The 18,471-nt window shown below is 49.8% G+C and overlaps 2 protein-coding genes across 8 annotated transcripts in view; one reads left to right on the top strand and one right to left on the bottom strand.

Moving 5' to 3' along the window:
- Positions 1-12,433, bottom strand: part of SNAP47 (synaptosome associated protein 47) — a 150,109-nt gene extending 137,676 nt beyond the window's left edge. For all 6 annotated transcript variants that reach the window (XR_009006893.1, XM_007169893.2, XM_007169892.2 and 3 more), the window contains exons 1-2: positions 12,189-12,433; positions 1,369-1,912 (exon numbers count right to left, since the gene is read on the bottom strand). Coding sequence is in view for 5 of the 6 variants with exons in the window: in XM_007169893.2 (XP_007169955.2) it covers positions 1,369-1,868 (500 nt within the window). In the remaining variant the exon portion in view is untranslated. The remainder of the gene's footprint in view (positions 1-1,368; positions 1,913-12,188) is intronic.
- Positions 12,434-12,557: 124 nt separating this feature from the next.
- JMJD4 (jumonji domain containing 4) lies at positions 12,558-17,916 on the top strand. 2 transcript variants are annotated; one of them, XM_007169887.3, is made up of 6 exons: positions 12,558-13,070; positions 13,329-13,494; positions 15,573-15,698; positions 16,094-16,325; positions 16,905-17,051; positions 17,501-17,916. In XM_007169887.3, exons 1-6 carry the CDS (start codon positions 12,806-12,808, stop codon positions 17,801-17,803), a joined length of 1,239 nt encoding a protein of 412 aa, XP_007169949.2. In that variant the 5' UTR covers positions 12,558-12,805; the 3' UTR covers positions 17,804-17,916. The 2 variants fall into 2 exon arrangements, with proteins under 2 accessions (XP_007169949.2, XP_007169948.2); XM_007169886.3 differs by having other exon boundaries at positions 12,559-13,070; positions 16,058-16,325.
- Positions 17,917-18,471: the final 555 nt, after the last annotated feature.

Below are 18,471 nucleotides of genomic sequence, written 5' to 3'. Positions count from 1 at the left end.
GATCCCTGACTTACTTTATATGTCTTATAGTCAGTGCAGCGCTTCTCAAAGTGTGGTCTTTGAGACCCTCCAAAGGAGTCTGGGAGGTCAAAGTCACCTCATACAATACTACAACACTATTTGGCTATTTGGCTTTTTACTCTCATTCTCTCATGAGTGTAGAGTGGAGTTCCCAGATACCCTGTGACTTGTGATATCACAGCAGACTGACTGCAGAAGCAGGCATGAGAATCCAGCTGTTTTCTGCTAAGCTTTACTTTAAAGAGAGGTACAAAAATCTCAAACAGTGCCACTCTTCTCACTACACATTTTGCTTTATAAAAGTTATTTTTCGGGCTTCCCTGGTGGCGCAGTGGTTGAGAATCTGCCTGCTAATGCAGGGGACACGGGTTCGAGCCCTGGTCTGGGAAGATCCCACATGCCACGGAGCAGCTGGGCCCGTGAGCCACAGCTGCTGAGCCTGCGCGTCTGGAGCCTGTGCCCCGCAATGGGAGGGGCCGCGATAGTGAAAGGCCCTCGCACCGCGATGAAGAGCGGTCCCCGCACCGCGATGAAGAGTGGCCCCCACTTGCCGCAACTAGAGAAAGCCCTCGCACGAACCGAAGACCCAGCACAGCCAAAAATAAATAAATAAATAAATAAATAAAAAAAACTTAAAAAAAAAATAAATAAATAAATAAAAGGCTGCTAGTAAAAAAAAATTGTTGTTAAAAAAAAAAGTTATTTTTCATTAAAAAAAATGTTATTTACGTTACTAGGTCATGGATTTATCATTGTACTTTTTAAATAAATAATTATTTAATTTCTTAGTTTTAAAAAAATATGATGCATAGCGGTATATATAACCCACATCAACAAAAGCCCTTTGGGTCCTCAGTTTGTAAGGTGGGTGGGGTGGTCCCCAAGACTGAAGGTTTGAGAGTGGCTAATGCAGTGGCTAAGATGGCAGCTTCTGAAGCCAAAATGCTTTGGCTCAAACCTTGCTGCTCTACAGCTATGGAAAAGAAATTAAGATAAACTACGCTAACAAACTTAGTGTGTGTGATCTTGAACAAATTACCCGGCCTCTCAGCCTCAGTTTCCCCATGGGTAAAATGAAGAACAACACACTCTTCTTGGCTTGTCTGCTGATTCAGTGAGGTAATCCCCCTTCAACACTTAAAACTGTCCTTGGCACATACTGCACACTTAGCGAACGCTGGCCCTCATTACTTGCACGCCCACAGCAGTCAGCCCAGTGTAACTGTCCACAACAGGGGCACAGCTTGTGTTTTCAGAAGGCTGAATGTGTAATAAATACAGGATGATGGAAAAGATACCATACCACAGCCATCCAAAGGTCAGGTTAGGATTACAGTGTTTGTTTACCTGTCAGCCACATCCAGGTCAGATTCCATCTTGTCCAGGCCTCTCGAGATACTGTCAAGCTGCTCGCCCTGATGGTGGAGGACTCTGGCTGTGTCTTCCAGACGCTTCTGGGTACAGGCCATCAGACCAGTCAACTCCTTCCCCTTGGTCATGGGGGAGGATGATTCCTCAACAGCAGCTCCTGACTGGGACAACAGCAACTCTCTCCAGAAATGCTCAATGATGCTGAAAACGACATTTCGACTAGGCTGCAAGGAACTGAACCAGTGCTTGTTGTGGTCCTTTTCCAGGATGGTAATAGAACTGAAGATAAAATGAGAAGCTTCTTTCTTGATCTCAATTATACTAGAAAGGGGAAAGTTGACAAGAATTTCTCTAGTTTTATCAGTCATAAATTTTAGTGAGAGAGAAGTTAATGAAAGTTTTCCAGGGACCCATTGCTTCTCAAGTTCTAAATAATAGGAGCATGGCCAGGTGTGGACGCAGATGTCTCTGCTCATCTGGTTCCTAGGTCAGTTGTACAACGGCCAAGGTCACTCTGCCTCTGAAGGAGAGGGGGACAAATTAGTGGATAGATGAGCCTAAAATAGGACATCACACGTGGACTAGAGACACTAGGACACCGACAGCAACGGTATGGTCTGGATTCCAAGCACACTGGAGACTCCAGCACATGGCCAGGTCCTCACCTAGCAAGGACTCTCACACCACCTGTGATAGGCAGGATGAAGACCTTGCCCTACTCAGCAGAGAGGTAAGGGCTGGGGCCAGACTTGTGCTTGACCCAAAGCATCAAGGTCCCCAGGGGCTCTTCACCCACCAGAGCGCCCCCACTGGGACCAGGGTCCACAGCTGATGTGACCGAAAGAAGAAAATCACTGGAAACGACCACCCAAGGATTCTTCATAGGAACACCATCAGCTGTGATGACCCCTATCAACTACACACTCTACAAGTTTCCAAACTAACATTCTCCTTTTGAAATTTTTATAAATTTACTTAGTTTCATACAGAAAACAATCCTACAGACAACCTTTTCCATTCTTGTAATCCCAACTAATTTTACAGGGTTCTACATGATTATATAATTATATGTATATATTTTATATATAGTTTTATATAGTTATACACAACAAAGGTGTACTATTCTTATCTACCATTTGCACTTATCAATGCTTTTTTTTTTTTTTTGGACGTGCTGTACGGCTTGTGTGATCTTAGTTCCCCGACCAGGGACTGAACCCAGGCCCTCGGCAGTGAGAGCACGGAGTCCTAACCACTGGACTGCCAGGGAATTCCCTATCGATGCATTTTAAAAAGTCATGAATGACAGATTTGAAACAACCCTTGTAGAACACTTAGTCCAATCTTCTCATTGTACAGATAAACAATATAAGGCCAAGAAAAGATGAGGACTTTGTACAAGGTCAAACCACAAGTTCATGATATTAACATGGCTAGAACTAGGCAGGGTAATGCCTAGTCCAATGCTCTTCCAATTAGAGGTCCACCAGTAATATGGTATTTCTTCTTTCCTTTCTCTTCCTTCTCTCCTTCTTTCTTTCCTTCCTTCCCTCCTTCTTTCCCTCCTCGTTCTCTCTCTCTTGCATGCACGCACGCGTGCGCGTGCACACACACACACACACACACACACACGAGTTTAATTATGACATGATTTCACTTATAAAAATAGGAGAAGACATATTATCTCTAAAAATATTGAAATGTGTGGACTTTCACAGAATGGGTACAGGGATTCTCTGCATTTGGTTAACAAGTTTTAAGCCCCCACCATGCCATGCTGGGCTGCAAGTACAAAAGAAACAACGACACAGTCCTTGGCTCATGGAGCTTAGAGTCCACTGGAATTCTATAAACTTCCTCATTGAGTTATATTCTAAAGACTCAGACTCTTCAATGTAATTACTGTACTAGATGCCACATCAAGCAGCACAAGCCTGGAGAGCAAAAAACAAAAAGGTAGTACCTGCACCTGAAGAACCTGCATTGAATTGAGATTCCTAATTATAAAGAAACAAAGTGGTTTGAGATTAGGCAATGTATCATTAAATATGAAGTATGTTAATGCAAACAAAACCCCAAAGCTCATAGGGTTGTAGGCATGATAAGGAATGTAAGGAAGTCTTAAGTGGACTATAGTGGCAGTCTAATTGGTCTCCTGCCCTTGGTACTCCAAAATACCCCCCCACTGCCACTGCAATCTTCTTTCCAGAGTAAGAGAGGCCCCATCCAGCCCTCGGCCTCTCCCATCCTCTCTCCCTTGTGGGGCTGTATGGAACTTACACACACTTACTGTACCTGTTAAATGGTAGGATGACCACTTGTTATTTGACTGCAAGCTCTCAAAGGGCAATGACCATATTTTATTCATAATCCTAACTCAGGAAATACTTTGTGGCTGAATGAATGGAACAGACACTCGTGGTTTATGGTATCTGTCCGTCTGTGACCCTCAGCATAGCTGAGGTCAATGCTCAGGCTGGTCTCATCCTACTGCTTAATGAAATACTGTACATACAAGGTATGGACATTATGGAGGCAATTCTTCATGGTGCTTCTCCACATTTTATGTCAAAAACTAACATAAAATTTTATGTACCAAAAACTGTCCCAGACTATCTTCCTTATAACTGTGGACAGTGCCTCCCTCCTGGTTGAAAGAAGATCTGTTTCCTGACCAGGATAATAGGTCAGTGTCCCCTTGAAGGCAAGTGCTGGGCAGATTTGCTAGCAGTCCCCTCATGAGCTGTGACACAAACCCATGGTACATGCAGCATCCACCTGGGCCCTCAGAATGCAGGGGGCAAGGGGAACAGATGCACACACGAATCCTGCTGTACCACGCATAACAGGCCCTTTCTCTCCGACAGAGGGCCTCCTCTCTTCTGCCACATCTACAAAACTATGACAGGCTCACTCTTCAACCCGCAACAAAGTCTCAGACCCTTCACAATCCCCAACAGTGATGTGCAACGCAAAGATCATTCTACTTTGGGTATGGGTTCTTCATATGAGAATCTCTATTAAGCTAAATATTTAGGAAGCAAACTCTACAAATCAACTCTATCAATTCATAACACCCTAGCATGTTTCTATTTGACTTATGGGAATTAAAACTTTCCCCAAACTTTAATTCATTTTAAAAATAAGTATGAAAAGTTCAGAAACAGGAGTCAGAATGGTGGTTATAACTAGAGAGAAAGGAGGCCTTGACTCTGTGGTGCTGGTAATGTTCTATTTCTTGCCCTGGGTGTATTAATTTTGTGATAATTCAAGATTTGTGCATTTTCTGTTCTCATGATTTGTTCACTTTTCTTCATTAATACTTCAATGAAGGATTTACTAAATATTTAGTAATAATATAAAATTTTATTAAAAATTAATAATAAATGTACATATGAAAGATATACCAAAACTAAATTTCAGCTGGGCATTACAATTTCAAAAACATCTGAAATCACTGCCTTAGGTAGCAGCACAGCTGGAAGACTACAGCACAAACCTTTCATACGGACAATGGCAGGTATTCCCACTCATCTGTGTGTGACCCCTGGCTACTCAGCACCGCTACCTCCACTTCCTGATCTGTCAATGGGATAATAATTGTACCTATCCCACACTGCAGCTGTAAGGCTTAACTGAACTGATAACGTGAAAGGTGCTTAGAAGAGTACTTGGCACCTAATATATGCTACAGGTGTTATTACAATCATTGTGAATACTACAAAGTATCTACAGAACTAACTCAGCTCATCTATTAGGAATGTGAAGAGTCTACTCTTGATTCCATTTCTTTAACGACTGCTAAAACATCACCATACCCAGAATCTGTCATTTGGTCTCATTAGTTTTCACCACCTGATCAGAGTTGGCTATAGACAGCACCTGGCCACAAAAACAAACATGACAGTGAAAAAGAGGAGAAAAAAAAAAGGAAGACTATGCCTAGTGTACACAAAACTAAAGTGCCAAACAACTTGATTCCATTATAAGAGAAATAAATTTAACTCCTATGTTAATCAGATTGAAGTACTTCCCAAGTACACTCTAGAACTTCTCTTAATCACAGTAGCAAGGACTGACCCAAACTTCCCAGATATGCATATGTGCCAATCAACCCGTTACTCAGTACTACAAATCAGTCCAGTTTACCAGCTCTGCTAAGTACTAATACCTGAAATTAGGACAAACCTAAAAGAAAGCTGCCATATTAAGCATGAGAATTTTGTCATCACAACAAAATGATGTCAGGGCTGGAGGGACCACAGAGATCATCTCCAACTCACTTCATTCAACAAATGAATGAGCACAACTCTATCATGGCAGAAGCTCTAAAAGTCCACTGATAGCTTGGCTAATACTCTTTCAGGAGCATTAGCATCTTCAAGTGTTCTCTCTGAGTGTCAATTCTGAAAAAGTAATAGCCTTAGGACCTACATATTTAAGGACATACAATACAGTGCAGGGACCAGAGGGTACAGGGGTAAGGAGACAGAACATATACAGTTAAAGATAAGCAACAATAAGACTGCAGATACTTGCACTGAATTGCAAAAACAGTAAGTGGTAAAGAACATTCTAGAAGAGACTACTGCAGATTAAGACTATAAGGAAGGCAAACCTCCTACTTGAAGAATGTAGCAGGGCTGGAGCAGGAAGAAGCAGAGACTTTCCACTCTCAGGTCTGGTGCCACCTTCTTGTGCGTCAGTAGGAATGACCATTCTGAGTCACAGAGGAGCCTGAGGCTTATGGGGTCAGAAACTTCCCCAAGGAGACACAAACCCAAGAATCCATCTTCTTAGGCAACGTGATGATGAATGCCAGACCAAGGAGAATCTCAACACTACAAACAAACAATCTCATACTCCCAACTCAGCAGGGCTCTGTAAAGGATCCAGGAAACCCATGCTCTTATGTCACTGGAAAGCTAATGAAGATCTCAGGTGTTTAAAACTCCTGACCTCCTGTACAGAAGACTGGTGTCATCTTCTTTAGGGACTTTATCTGTGAGCTCCCTGCACACAGTGGGATTGTGTGGAAGCTCCCTGCGTGGGGCAGATCAGCTGGGAGGGTGCCTTTCCTCTTTAACAATAGTTCACTCTGGACAAACGGAACTGTAAAGCCAAAGTGTCTTCATCAGACCTTTCTCCCTAGTGAGAAGGACACTCACCTGAGCACTCTGAAACAGACATAAAACAGACTACAGAGTGTCGCTGGACTAGGGCTTCTCACAGGACAGGGAAGCAAGGACGTGTAGACCTTCAGCTTTTATGACTGACACACCTACAGTCCCCCATGAGCTGTGAGGTCCCCGGCGAGCCACCTGCACAACCTGCTAGCACTGTCCTGCCATGAGGCCACTCGGCAGTTATTCAGATGTGAATAATAGAAAAGTTTTTACTCTCAGAATTAGGGACTACTAACCCCATCAACCACGGTTTTCAGTGTTTCCACATCCAAGACAAATGTCAGAGGCAAGGCACCTCTGGCCTCAGTCAGTGCAACGTGCTCACAGCTCGGGTCAGCCCCTGAAACCAGCTAGACTCTGGTCCTCCTGGCTGAAAAGAGCCTCCTGCCACTTGGCCACCCCCTGTCTGCCATAAACCACCCCCAAGAGAGTCGAGGAGGGGCCATATCTTGTTTACCGCTATTCCCCATACTTTGAGACTTTGATTTAGCATGAAAATTGAATTTATATTAACAATTGCCTGACCCGAGCTGTCATTCCTGAATGTGTACTCTGAGAGGTATTCCTTGAGCACTGAGTGAGATTATGCACAAATTCCCCAAAGAATTACTGAGTCTGGCATTGCAGCATCCAAGGAACCATGCTGTAGTTCCAACTCCAGCTCTGCCACAAACTTTATGACTGTGGAAAAGCTATTTCATCTTCTGGGCCTCTGTTTAACCATGAAAATAACTAAAAGACCCAAGGACAATATCAGCTCTAAACTATTCTAAAATCCAAAAAGAGATAAAAGTTAGAGGAAAGAAAATTTAAGAGAAGAACGAAAACACTTCTCATGATTGTACTAATACAAGAAATATGAGAAAAGTACTCAGGTTTGACAAATACCAAGGAAAAAGCAAAAGGAAAAACCTGTGGCCACAACTTTTCCTACCACAGATTTCCATGGCAGCTTTCCCAACAGACCAAAATAAATGAGGATTAAGTGGAAGGGCCAAAGTGAGAACAACATTCCCGTGTGCATTAGAATGACCCCACCCACACCCTCCCTTCTCCCTCAGCTGAGGACTCTGATACCACACCTGTCCCTGGGTGTCCTGCCTTTCCTCTGGTCTCCGTGCACAGTTTGCGGGAAGCAGTGTCCCCGCTCCCTCCCTCAAAGACCAGATTCTAGTCTGGTCTCCATCCCTTCAACACTAGGAAAGGGCATGCTGTTTTCTTCCTAAGGGCCAGGTAGTAAATATTTTAGGCTTTGTGAGCACATGGTCTCCCTTAAACTATTCTGCCATTGTAGAGTAGAAGCAGCCAGCGACAATACAGAAACAAAGGGGTGTGGCTGTTCCAATAAAACTTCACTTATAAAACAGGTGGCAGCCAGACTTGGCCCATGGGCCATAGTTTACCAACCTGTCCTAGATCATCTCATCAGTTTACACTCACGCTCTAAGACCATCTTAAAACAGACACCCTCCCCACATCCCCGCAGTCCTCTCCACTTACTGCTCCTCCAAGAGACTCCAAATGCTTCCCGGTGCTTGCCCCCCAGCCACCCGCCAGGAATCTCCCCCTCTAGACAGGCTCTTGTCCCCGCCACTCACTGACACTTCTCTGTCCAGGCCTCCAGGTGGCCAAATCCAATGCCCACATCTGTTCTAACCTCTGTCCAACACACCTGCCCATCTCCTGAGACACATCATGTCTTGGTTTCCTGGACACCATGCTCCCCTGGTCTCCCACCCCCTGGGGCCTGTTTCAGTCTCCTCTGCTGATTCTTCCTCTTCCACCTGACTGCTAAATGCTGGAATGACCAGGTCACAACCTTGGTCCTCTTAATCAATACTCTCTAAGTCAGTCAACACAGTTTCACGGCATTAAATATCACCTTCCAGCTGTTGCCTGCCCTGCCAAACTTCCCTCTCCAGCCCAGACTCTCTGAGACTTAAGTATTGCCTGGGCATCTCCACCTGACCATCTAACAGGCATCTGCAATTTAGCAAGCCCCTCCATCTGCTCCTGCATTTCAGTGAAGGCACTGCCAGGTGAGTTCTCCTGGATCCCCTCTTCCTCATCCCTCTCAATCCGTCCGCAAGTTTTGGCAGTTGTATCTCACATCTGCCCTCTGCACCGCCCCCCATCCCCACAGCCACACGACTATGCAACACTGTCATTACTCTCCTGGACAACTTCCCACCTGACCTCCTTGTTTCACTCTGCCCCCCACTACCCGTTCTCTAGCCAGCAGCCAATGTGACAGTCATAAAACAAAATTAGAAAATATCATTCTTCTGCTGAAACCTTTCCCTATGTACCTCGAGTAAACTCCAAAGTCGCCACCCAAGTCACGTAGGCTTTACTAACTACAGCCTCACCGCCCAGCCTGTACCCTCTCTCTACTCTGCTCTGTTCCTGTCTCAGGCTCCCCACCTGCTGCTCCTAGGGCTCTGAACAGCCAACTTTACCTCACTCTCCAGGTCTCTGCTCCAGTGGCATCCTTGCCCCTTCACCAACCACAGCACTCACCATAATTCCAAAAAGCCTGTGAATGTGCTTACATGTTGACCAACTCAGTCAAAACAATGGAGAAGGCAAACATTACAAGGAGGGTGCCTTGTGCATAATGCTGGTGCATCATAGGAACCCATTAAATGTGTTGAGTGAACCACAAATCGTATGATGTGAAAACATTAACTGTGTCCTCTGTGGACAGTTTTCTTCCCTCTATCTGCTGAACTAGGTCTTCACTCTATGCTAAGTTCACGGAGTTCTTATTCGGTCCTCACCTGCTGTAAACAGGAACCCACATCTCCCAGTGAAAACACAACATGCCTGCTGAATTGGGGAGGGGAGGTCATGGCAAGGTACCTCAAGAGTGTCTGAGACTCATTCACACAGTGATGCTCCTGGAGAAGAAATGAAAGGTCACAGGGACTGAACTTATTAACACACTGCAATTAGTATAACGGATCTCTTTTAGCACTTCCATCAGACCTGTGCCCTGGAGTAGACCCAGTATCAAGTAAACATCTTATTTTTAGTTAATTTCCAAAGTAACAGACCAAGCAACATTTTATACACCTTCCAATAACTCCTGACCACAAGAAGGCTTAGAGTCAGAACAGTGGGAGCAGTGTCTCCAGGCACCAGTGGCCAGTCTTTTCCATTACCTTCACCTCCTGCTCCTCAGAGGCTACCACTTTCAACCAGGGAGGTTTGGGGGTGTTTCATTGCAATAACATAGCCTATTCACATGGTACGTGCTATCTTTCTAACCTCTCAGAGCAGAGAACTAGGATTTTATGTTATTCCCACTGCATTTCCCACAAAATGCTAACTTTTAAACTCCCCTCCTGCCATTTTTCTTTCTGGCCCTCTGTGGCTGTGTCACTGAGATGTGACAAGGCTTAGAGCAGTACCCTGCTCCCAGATTCTGAGTCAGGTCAGGGTGGGGCCCAGGAATCTGCATTTCCCACCAGTTCCCAGGTGATGCCAGGGCTGCCGTCTAGTGGCCTTGGAGGGACACAGACCTGTGTTCCAGTCCCCTGTTCTCCCTAGTTATGTCAGAGCCTCATGCGTACAGCTGTGATAATACTGTCAACACCAGCGAGCCATCATGTGAACTAGGGGAAATACAGGACAAAATGCCTGGCCCAGGGCAAATGCTCAAGAAAGGAGACCTTCTCTCCTACCCTGAGTTACTGGTTCAGTTGCCCCAACAATCCTGGGGAGCATGTGGACCTGCTGGCCTAAAGTGTCCCCTTTCTTATGAAACTTAGTCTCAACCACAGAGCTTCAGAAGCTGGAATCCTGGGATTCTTCCCAGGCAATGTCCATCTGAGTTTCATATTTCCCCTGTGAGGCAAACTTTGAGCCATATTTCCCAGTTCTTTAGACAATTATGAACATTCTGCTTCCCACACTTTTTCTATTTGCCTTCCATGATCTGCACTCACCACAACTAAAATCAAATAATTAAGGAACATCTGGTCAATATGTGGCAAGAAATTGACATCTGTTAATTTTTTTAAAAAGTTAAAAGCAGCAAAAGCTTACATATATAAACTTACATACATATAAAATAGAAAGAGAGACGTGTGTGTGTGTGTGTGTGTGTGCAGGGAGGGACAAAGAGAAAAAAAATGAACGAGTGCATGCCTGGAAGGATAACTCTATATCAAGAAACAAAAAAATGCTCATCTCTGGATGGAATTAAGGGTGACTCTTTTTCTCCATTTTAACTTCCCAGTGCATTCTAACTTTCTGCCCAACACTGGCCCAATGAAGAATTCCACAGCTTGACCATGTGAGGTACAATGAGACAGACTGGGAAGGGAGTACAGTGCACGCAGAATCACACAACCGCTCACACTGCTCTGCTTGCAACGAACTCTCCACTGTCCCATCTTGCCCATGTTCTCAGCTCCCACTTTAGACCTCTCCTCTGCCTGGACTTCAGACTCTCCCTAACTCACTTTCTTCCTAGTCCTCCGCTTCTCTGCCTTTCCCCACTTCTGGTCCTCGCTGTTCACCTTCTGCATAAGCTTCATACCCTTTGGAAAGAGTCCCCCCTCAAGCCCCGCTCCAAAGCTCAGAGCCCTCATATCCCCAGAATCTCACTTATGCCATCTATAAGGGTAAATAAACAAGATTACATCTTCACTGTTTAATAAAGGGGAAGAAGTTGCCCCTTCCCTGCCCTTTGAGTGTTTCCTTTCGTCAGGAATGAAACAAATTCAGTGTTCAGATTTTACAGGGCAGTCACCACCTGCTGACTCAGAGCGGTAAACACGGACCTCCAGAACTGAGGCAGGAGTCTCTCATCAGCCGCAGACGACACAGGTGCATCTATTTTTCCCTCAAGGAGATCAGAGAGGTCTTAACAGTTCATTCTTCTGCTTTCTTGTGTGTAAGATGTATGATGTTCTGCCCAGCTCTGTACTCTCTTGAAGATGCCTTACATGCATGTAATCTGCTCATACAGTAATGAAACTGTTTTCTTCCTTTCCATATTGATATGGGTAGGAAGGACATCTATTTCTCCAATATGCTGAGACCCTGACGTGTCACCCCCACCCAAGTCCCTCTTTGATGTCCCCCATTTCAGGTCTGCTGGTGTGCACAGCCTCATATCCCCACCCTTGATCCCCCACACCTTCACTTCAGACCCACCCTATTCCCCCAGCATCCCCTCCGGGTCCCCACCATCACCCTAGTCCCCCAGCATGCCTCCAGGTCCCCACCATGTCCTTCAGGCCCCACCATCCTCTCCTAGCCCACAGCATTTCCTCCGGGTCCCCAGCATCGCCCTAGGCCCTCAGCACCTCCCTAGTCCCCCAGCATCCCCACCAGGTCCCACCATCACCGGCAAGTTACAGCATTCCTTCCAAGTCCCCATCATCGCCCTAGTCCCCCAGCATCCCCTCCAGGTCCCCAGCATCCCTCAAGACCCCACCTTTGGCCCTTGTGCCTCTCTGTTAGCCCAGCCCACATCCCACCACCTTCCGTAGTCCTTGGAACGTTGGAAAGAGGAGGAGTCCTCACTTCGGCGGTTGCGTTAGGAGGGACCCTGACGGAAGGGCACAGGCCCAGCTGCAGACTGGAGACACACCTTACCTGAGTCGCGGGGGAGGCGCGAAGTCGACAGGACTCGAGGCCGACACCGTTCAACAATCTCTGAAGCCGCGGAGGGCGGGGGACCCGGAGCTGGGAGGATGGCGCTGTGGGCCACTCCCGTACCTGCGCCGGGTGAGGGCTGTAGCATGCAGCGAGCATGCGCCCAAGAACTGGCTCGCTGTGTTTCAGGCTCCGGCAGGAACTTAGACCGCGGGCTCTTGGTTCCGCTCGACTGCTCCGGGACGACTGCGGCCTATGAGTGCCTGTACCTCGCCGGTTTCACTCTGGCCGGCGGGGGGCTGTGAGCCGCGGGTGCTCAGAGCGTGTACTCCGGAAGTAGGTTTAGCAAATACTTCCTTTTTCACCTCCCTGTTTAAAGAGCAGAGAAGTGGGAATCCGGAAGCCGCATTCTGGACCTCCAGGAGCACTCGCTCCGTCCCCAGCAGCCCCTCCCGACTCCGCGCAGCCCCTGTGACCGCCCCGCAGCCCTCCTTGTGCCCGGCAGCTCCTCCGACCCCCCCTCCGAGCCCCGCCCTGTTCCCGGCAGCCCTCCAGATCCCCCCGGCAGACTCCCACCCCACGCACCCCGCACGCCAGGACGCCGAACCTGGCCGGGGATGGACAGGGAGGCGCGCGTGTTCGCCGAGAGCCACTTCCGAGGCCTCGAGGGGTGTCTCCCCCGCAGGGTCGGCCCGCAACTTGACCGTGTGGACTTCATCGAGAAGCCGGACTCCTTTTCCTACGCCGACTTCTTCAAGGGTTACCTGCTCCCTAACTTACCGTGTGTTTTCTCCAGCGCCTTCACCGAGGGCTGGGGCAGCAGGAGGCTCTGGGTGACACCCAGCGGAAAGCCCAACTTCGATTATCTGCTTCAGAACTATGGTAAGGACTGAGCGTGAGTGCCCCGGGCAAGAACAGCATGCAGTGCAAACACAGGACTAGACTCTTAGGTCGGACTGTGAGGGAGGGCGCAAATGAGGACAGCCACAGAGGGCTTGAGGGAGGCAAGGCATGAGTCAGTCCCCAGAAGAATTCACCTGGAGACGGTGTAGCAATGTGAGGGAGGGCGGACAGGGTCAGGGAGGATTGACAGGCTGGAGGACTCTCAGAAAAGTCTTGTCCCTGACCCTTTCCTTTCAGGAGACGTGGTTGTACCTGTTGCAAATTGTGGGGTCCGGGAATACAACTCCAACCCCAAAGAACACATGCCCCTCAGAGACTACATCAGCTACTGGAAAGAGTACATTCAGGGAAACTACTCCTCTTCACGGGGCTGTCTCTATCTCAAAGACTGGCATCTGTGCAGGTAAAGGAGCCTGGAGCACTGGCCACAGCACTGCTTTTCAGTTCTGAATGAGCCCTGGCTGCACACGGAGGAACTCATCTTTTCCCCAGTTCGGAATTTAACCTGCTTTCCTCGGCGTGGTTGGAAGTGTCATTCTCTCCAATCATGGCCATCTCACCATGCCTGCACAGGCTTGATTGCTTTGAGGAATGTGGGCCTGGCAGAGGCACAGATGGGCTGTGGTACCCACCTCTTCTTTGTCACATTTGCCCAGAACCATGCTTGTCAGCTTCACCTCCATCTAACTGGCAGCATCCAGCCTTTGCCTGTCCTCTCAGATGCCCCTGGGACCAGCCTCCCCTGTCCAGACCTACTTCTCCAAGTCAGGCCTGTTATCATCCACCTTGGCTGTTGCCAGTCTCCAGACTAGCTGCCCCGCCTCAAGTCCTGCACCCCGCTGCTAAAGTCCAAGTGAGCTTTCCAGCAGGACTGTGCCCCACCCATTTAAAAATCTCCATCACTAACAAGCAATGCCAACTCTTTAACAAGGCCTTCCGAGATCTGTTGCCACTCACCACATGCTTCTTCCACCTGGGGAGCTCAAAGGATGTGCTCTGAGAAACGTCTCGCTCTTGTGGGCAGCCCCACCCCTTCTGCTGGCCTTCCCACTCTCTGAGACGGTCCTCAGGTTTTGTAGCCATTTCCCCTGCCAGGGGTGTGCTTTTCACAAGCAGAGAGTAGGTCCTAGTCAGACCCCCGCCATCTAGCACAGGGCCCTGGCACAGATCAGGTGCTCATTTAATGAATGAGTGAACAGTCGAATTCTTGTTTTGCTGATGCAGGAACTAAGACTCAAAAAAAAAAAAAAAAAAATTCAGGCCCTTGTGTTTCCCAAGAGAAATCCAAGAGTACATGAAGGGCACCAGCATCCTGCTCAAAGCTTGCCCTTGGTACTATCTGCCACACAGCTTCTTACTTGTCAGAGAGACCTGGCCCAGCAGACAGTCACTAGGATGCAACCAGACTCTGGTCCTAGACTTCACGGACTCATGTTCCAACAGCACAGATGGGGACTCCTAGATTCGGACACTCGTGCACTGTGAATTTGTGCTTCAGATAAGCAACGAGTAGTTTTTTGGGTATAAGTATTTCCCAGGTATTACAAGGGGCATACTTATCCTAGAAACTTGTTCACTGTTTATTTGAAATTCAGTCTTGAGGAAGTGTCTTGCGTTTTCCGTGGCAACCCCAAAAACAAGAAGAACAAAGGAAGGCCTGGATCAGGCATGCAGGGGTAGCCACAGGGGAGGTGATATCTGAGCAGGGTTTTGAACGATAAGCACGAGTCTGTCACTGTACAAAGGCATGGCAGCAGAGGGACCTGCATGGTGTTTTGGGGAACTACTGGTGGTTTGGTACTACTAAGGCTCTCCCCTGTCAGGCCTCTGACCGAGAGTGTTGTGTGACCATGTTGTTGGTAGAACTGCACTCTCCCTTGGGCTGGTTTAGAATGCTCCTCTGTTTGGGAGCCCATTGGTTGGGTTGTAGGGATGGATCCAGGGGAGTGAGGGGTTGAAAAGGACCTCCGTGTACCTCGGCTGTCCTCATGCCTGGGCCTGTGGCTTTGAATCTGCTCGGCAGAATCAAGGTCACTGGTGTGGTTAAAAAAGTGGAGGAGGCCCCCAAATTCGGGAAACCAGCACGATGCAGATGATGCGTTTAAACCCCAGCTCAGCCAGAAGCTGAAATCCTGGAATGGGTGTGGGAGCGGCCCGGAACATCTAGGTCACTGCCTGTACAAGTTGTCTAGGCTGTGTCACAGCACCCCCAAAAGCCATTTCATCTGCTTACAACTCTGGTTCAGTCGTTTGGGCAGGGATCAGCTAGGGCCACTTGGGGCTGTGGTCATCTGGTGGCTGGACTATGGCTGAGTGGTCTGAGGTGGCCCCACTTCTGGCGGTTGGTGCTGACTCCAGAAGGCAGGTCAGGGTCATTCACATAATTTCAAAGCTCTCATGATATTTCATGCACTCAGGACGTGGGTGCCGGGAGGTTGGCTTGTAGCCACTTCTGCTGTAGCTTCATGCCACTTTCTAAAGGGACTCCTCGGCGGAGGGCGTGTTCACCCTGCCCATATACTTCTCATCTGACTGGCTCAACGAGTACTGGGATGCCCTGGACGTGGATGACTACCGCTTCATCTACATGGGGCCCACCGGCACCTGGTAACCGCCTGTCTGCTCCCACCCACCATCCTACACCCCGTCCCTGGTCACTCTCCTGAACCTTCCTGCTGGTGTGTCAGCTCTTGCCCAGAGCCTCTCAGAGATTCCTGTTAGCCAGGTCATGGAGTTGGCTGCCAGGTCTGGCATTTCTAAGCCCACTTACCCTCTTTCCTCTGTGGAAAGAGCTCATGCACCTCCTGTGTGATGTTCTGGGGTGGGGGAGGTTTGGCCCTCCCACCTGGCTCACAGGCCAGGTGTGAGAGCTGGGGACCACTGAGGCCTCTGAGCCTGGCCAGTCTATTCAGAAGAAGCAAAGCCCACATCCAAGCCACACAGCACCAACAGAAGCTCTTGCACAGGTCGCCGTTCCATGCTGACATTTTCCGCTCCTTCAGCTGGTCCGTCAACATCTGCGGGAGGAAAAAGTGGTTCTTCTTCCCACCGGGGCAAGAAGAAGCCCTGCGGGATTGCCACGGTAGCCTGCCTTACGATGTGACCTCCCCCACACTCCTGGATAGCCGCCTACACCCCATGCGAGATCACTGTAGCCCACCACTGGAGGTCACACAGGAGGCAGGCGAGATGGTGTTTGTGCCCAGTGGGTGGCACCATCAAGTCCACAACCTGGTATGCTGGGCACTCCCTACCCCATGTGCCGTGGCCCAGACGGGTCAGGGAGACAGGCCACAGGGCTCACTGGGCTGACTCTTACCCCTGTTCACCTGTGCCCCTTGGCCTGCTCAGCAGCTCTCCTTGTCCTCGGCACCTTCCTAAATGCGTTCCTGCAGAGAGAGGGCCGAGCCCACCCGCCCTGATCCCATAGAGTGGGTAGGCTGTCCCTCTGGGAGAGCCTGGGTATGGGATGGGGCAGGCCATGCGCAAGGATGGTACTGCATGTGGCTGTGTTGGTTCCCTGCATGCAGCACTGCTGAGGGCCCCCAGCCTCTTTCCCTCCCTCCCATGTTGCTTTCCTGGGCAACAATGGGCAAGGGGTCCATACACTGTGGGGTTGTCCCAGCCCTTAGGGAGCCCCATTCTGGGCTAATGGTGGATTCAAATGATCCCAGCTCCCTCTTCTCTGCTGGCTCCCATTGGGAGATGGAAGCAGCTCCTCCCAGCTGAGGAAGGCTGAGAGGACCTCAGGATGGGGAGGGGGCGGTGCCCCCTGTGGGCTCACGGGGACAGCCTGTGCCCTCCCCCTTCCAGGAGGACACCATCTCCATCAACCACAACTGGGTCAACGGCTGTAACCTGGCCAACATGTGGCACTTCCTGCAGCAGGAGCTCTGTGCCGTGCAGCAGGAGATCATTGATTGGAGGGACAGCATGCCCGACTGGCACCACCACTGCCAGGTGGGACAACTGGTCTGAGCAGGAGGGGGGCACAGGATGAGGCTCACCAGGGCTATGGTGGGGGGATTGGTAGGGGGCTCACCTGAACCAGGACCACAGGCAAGGGCAAGAGTGTGCTCACCTGGCCCAGGGCGTCAGTGGGGGGAGGGTATGGAAAAGCCCCCAGGACAGCCTGCAGTCTTAAGGGAGGGTGTGGTCTCTAAGGTCAGATCTGTAGTCTTGGGGGCCTGGTGGCAACCAGGCCTACCTATGTGAGTGAGGGTTCTGGGGCTTCCCAGGCTGCAGGACTCAGACCCGTGTGATCACCGGCTGGCACCCAGGTGTCTCCATCCTCGAGGACTGGACCGTGTCTCAGGGCCCTCTGTAGCCTGGACTCGATGCAGGATCAGCAGAACTTGCCGAGAGCTGTGAGTGAGCAGCAGCTCACTGGTTGTTCCTTTCTGGCCCAGGTCATCATGAAGTCCTGCTCCGGGATTAATTTCGAGGAATTTTATCACTTCCTCAAGGTCGTTGCTGAAAGGAGGCTTCTCCTCCTGGCGAAGGGGATGGGTCCTGGCAAGGTGGAGGGCGGCAAGGGCACCAGGCTGGGCCCCGAGCAGGCCGCTTTTGACATCGGCCGCATAGCTGAGGTGCTGGAGTCCGTGGTGGCCCACCCTGACTTCCAGAGAGTGGACACCAGTGCATTCTCACCACGGCCAGAGGAGCTCCTACAGCAGCTGGGGGAGGCTGTGGCCGCCACCACATCCCTTTAGTGCATGCTGCAAGGATCGGGTGCAGCACATCCTTGGGGGACCCTGGAGGCACCAGTGTGGAAGGCAGTCACCCTGTGCTGGGTCCCTTCTGGAAATAAAGCTCTGTCCTCCTGTGTGGCCTGGGATGTGTCACTTCCCTGTTGAACTGTCACCTCGGCGTCCCAGGCACAATTCCTGCTCTTTGGGGTCTGACATGTCCTGGCTGTCTGTTGGCATCCCTGGGGCCCCGATGCCTGTCCAGAGGGTCCAGGCTCCTTGTCCTCGTGAGTCCCAGCCAGGACTGGGAACTGGATCCGGTGAGGGGGGTTGCATGGGGAGGTGTTGGTCATTTGGACCCACGGCAAGGAGGCTGGGAATGTGCTGGGGACTCAGGAGTGGGGGTGGCATGTGGCTAGGTTTTCTTCTCCCCCACCCCGCCAGCCTTCCCTCAGCAAAGGCCAGCATCCAAGCTGACAGGCCTCCCATCCTCAGCTGTGCAGGGCAGCTGGCTCGTCTAGCAGGGCCCCCTCTGCAGTAGCACCACATCCCTGCATGAGTCCACACATCTCCCACTGGAGCAAGACCCTCAGTGTAGGGTGGAGACACTGGGGCCCAAGGCAGCCCCAAGACCAAAGGCCTGTGTCTCTGTCCCACACTAGAACCACCTGTGCCCCCCTCCTCCCCAGCAC

This window comes from Balaenoptera acutorostrata, chromosome 2 (assembly GCF_949987535.1).
Source record: "Balaenoptera acutorostrata chromosome 2, mBalAcu1.1, whole genome shotgun sequence".
Lineage (NCBI taxonomy): Eukaryota > Metazoa > Chordata > Mammalia > Artiodactyla > Balaenopteridae > Balaenoptera > Balaenoptera acutorostrata.
Note: the sequence above shows the minus strand (reverse complement) of the source record. Positions and strands in the feature narration are given on the sequence as shown.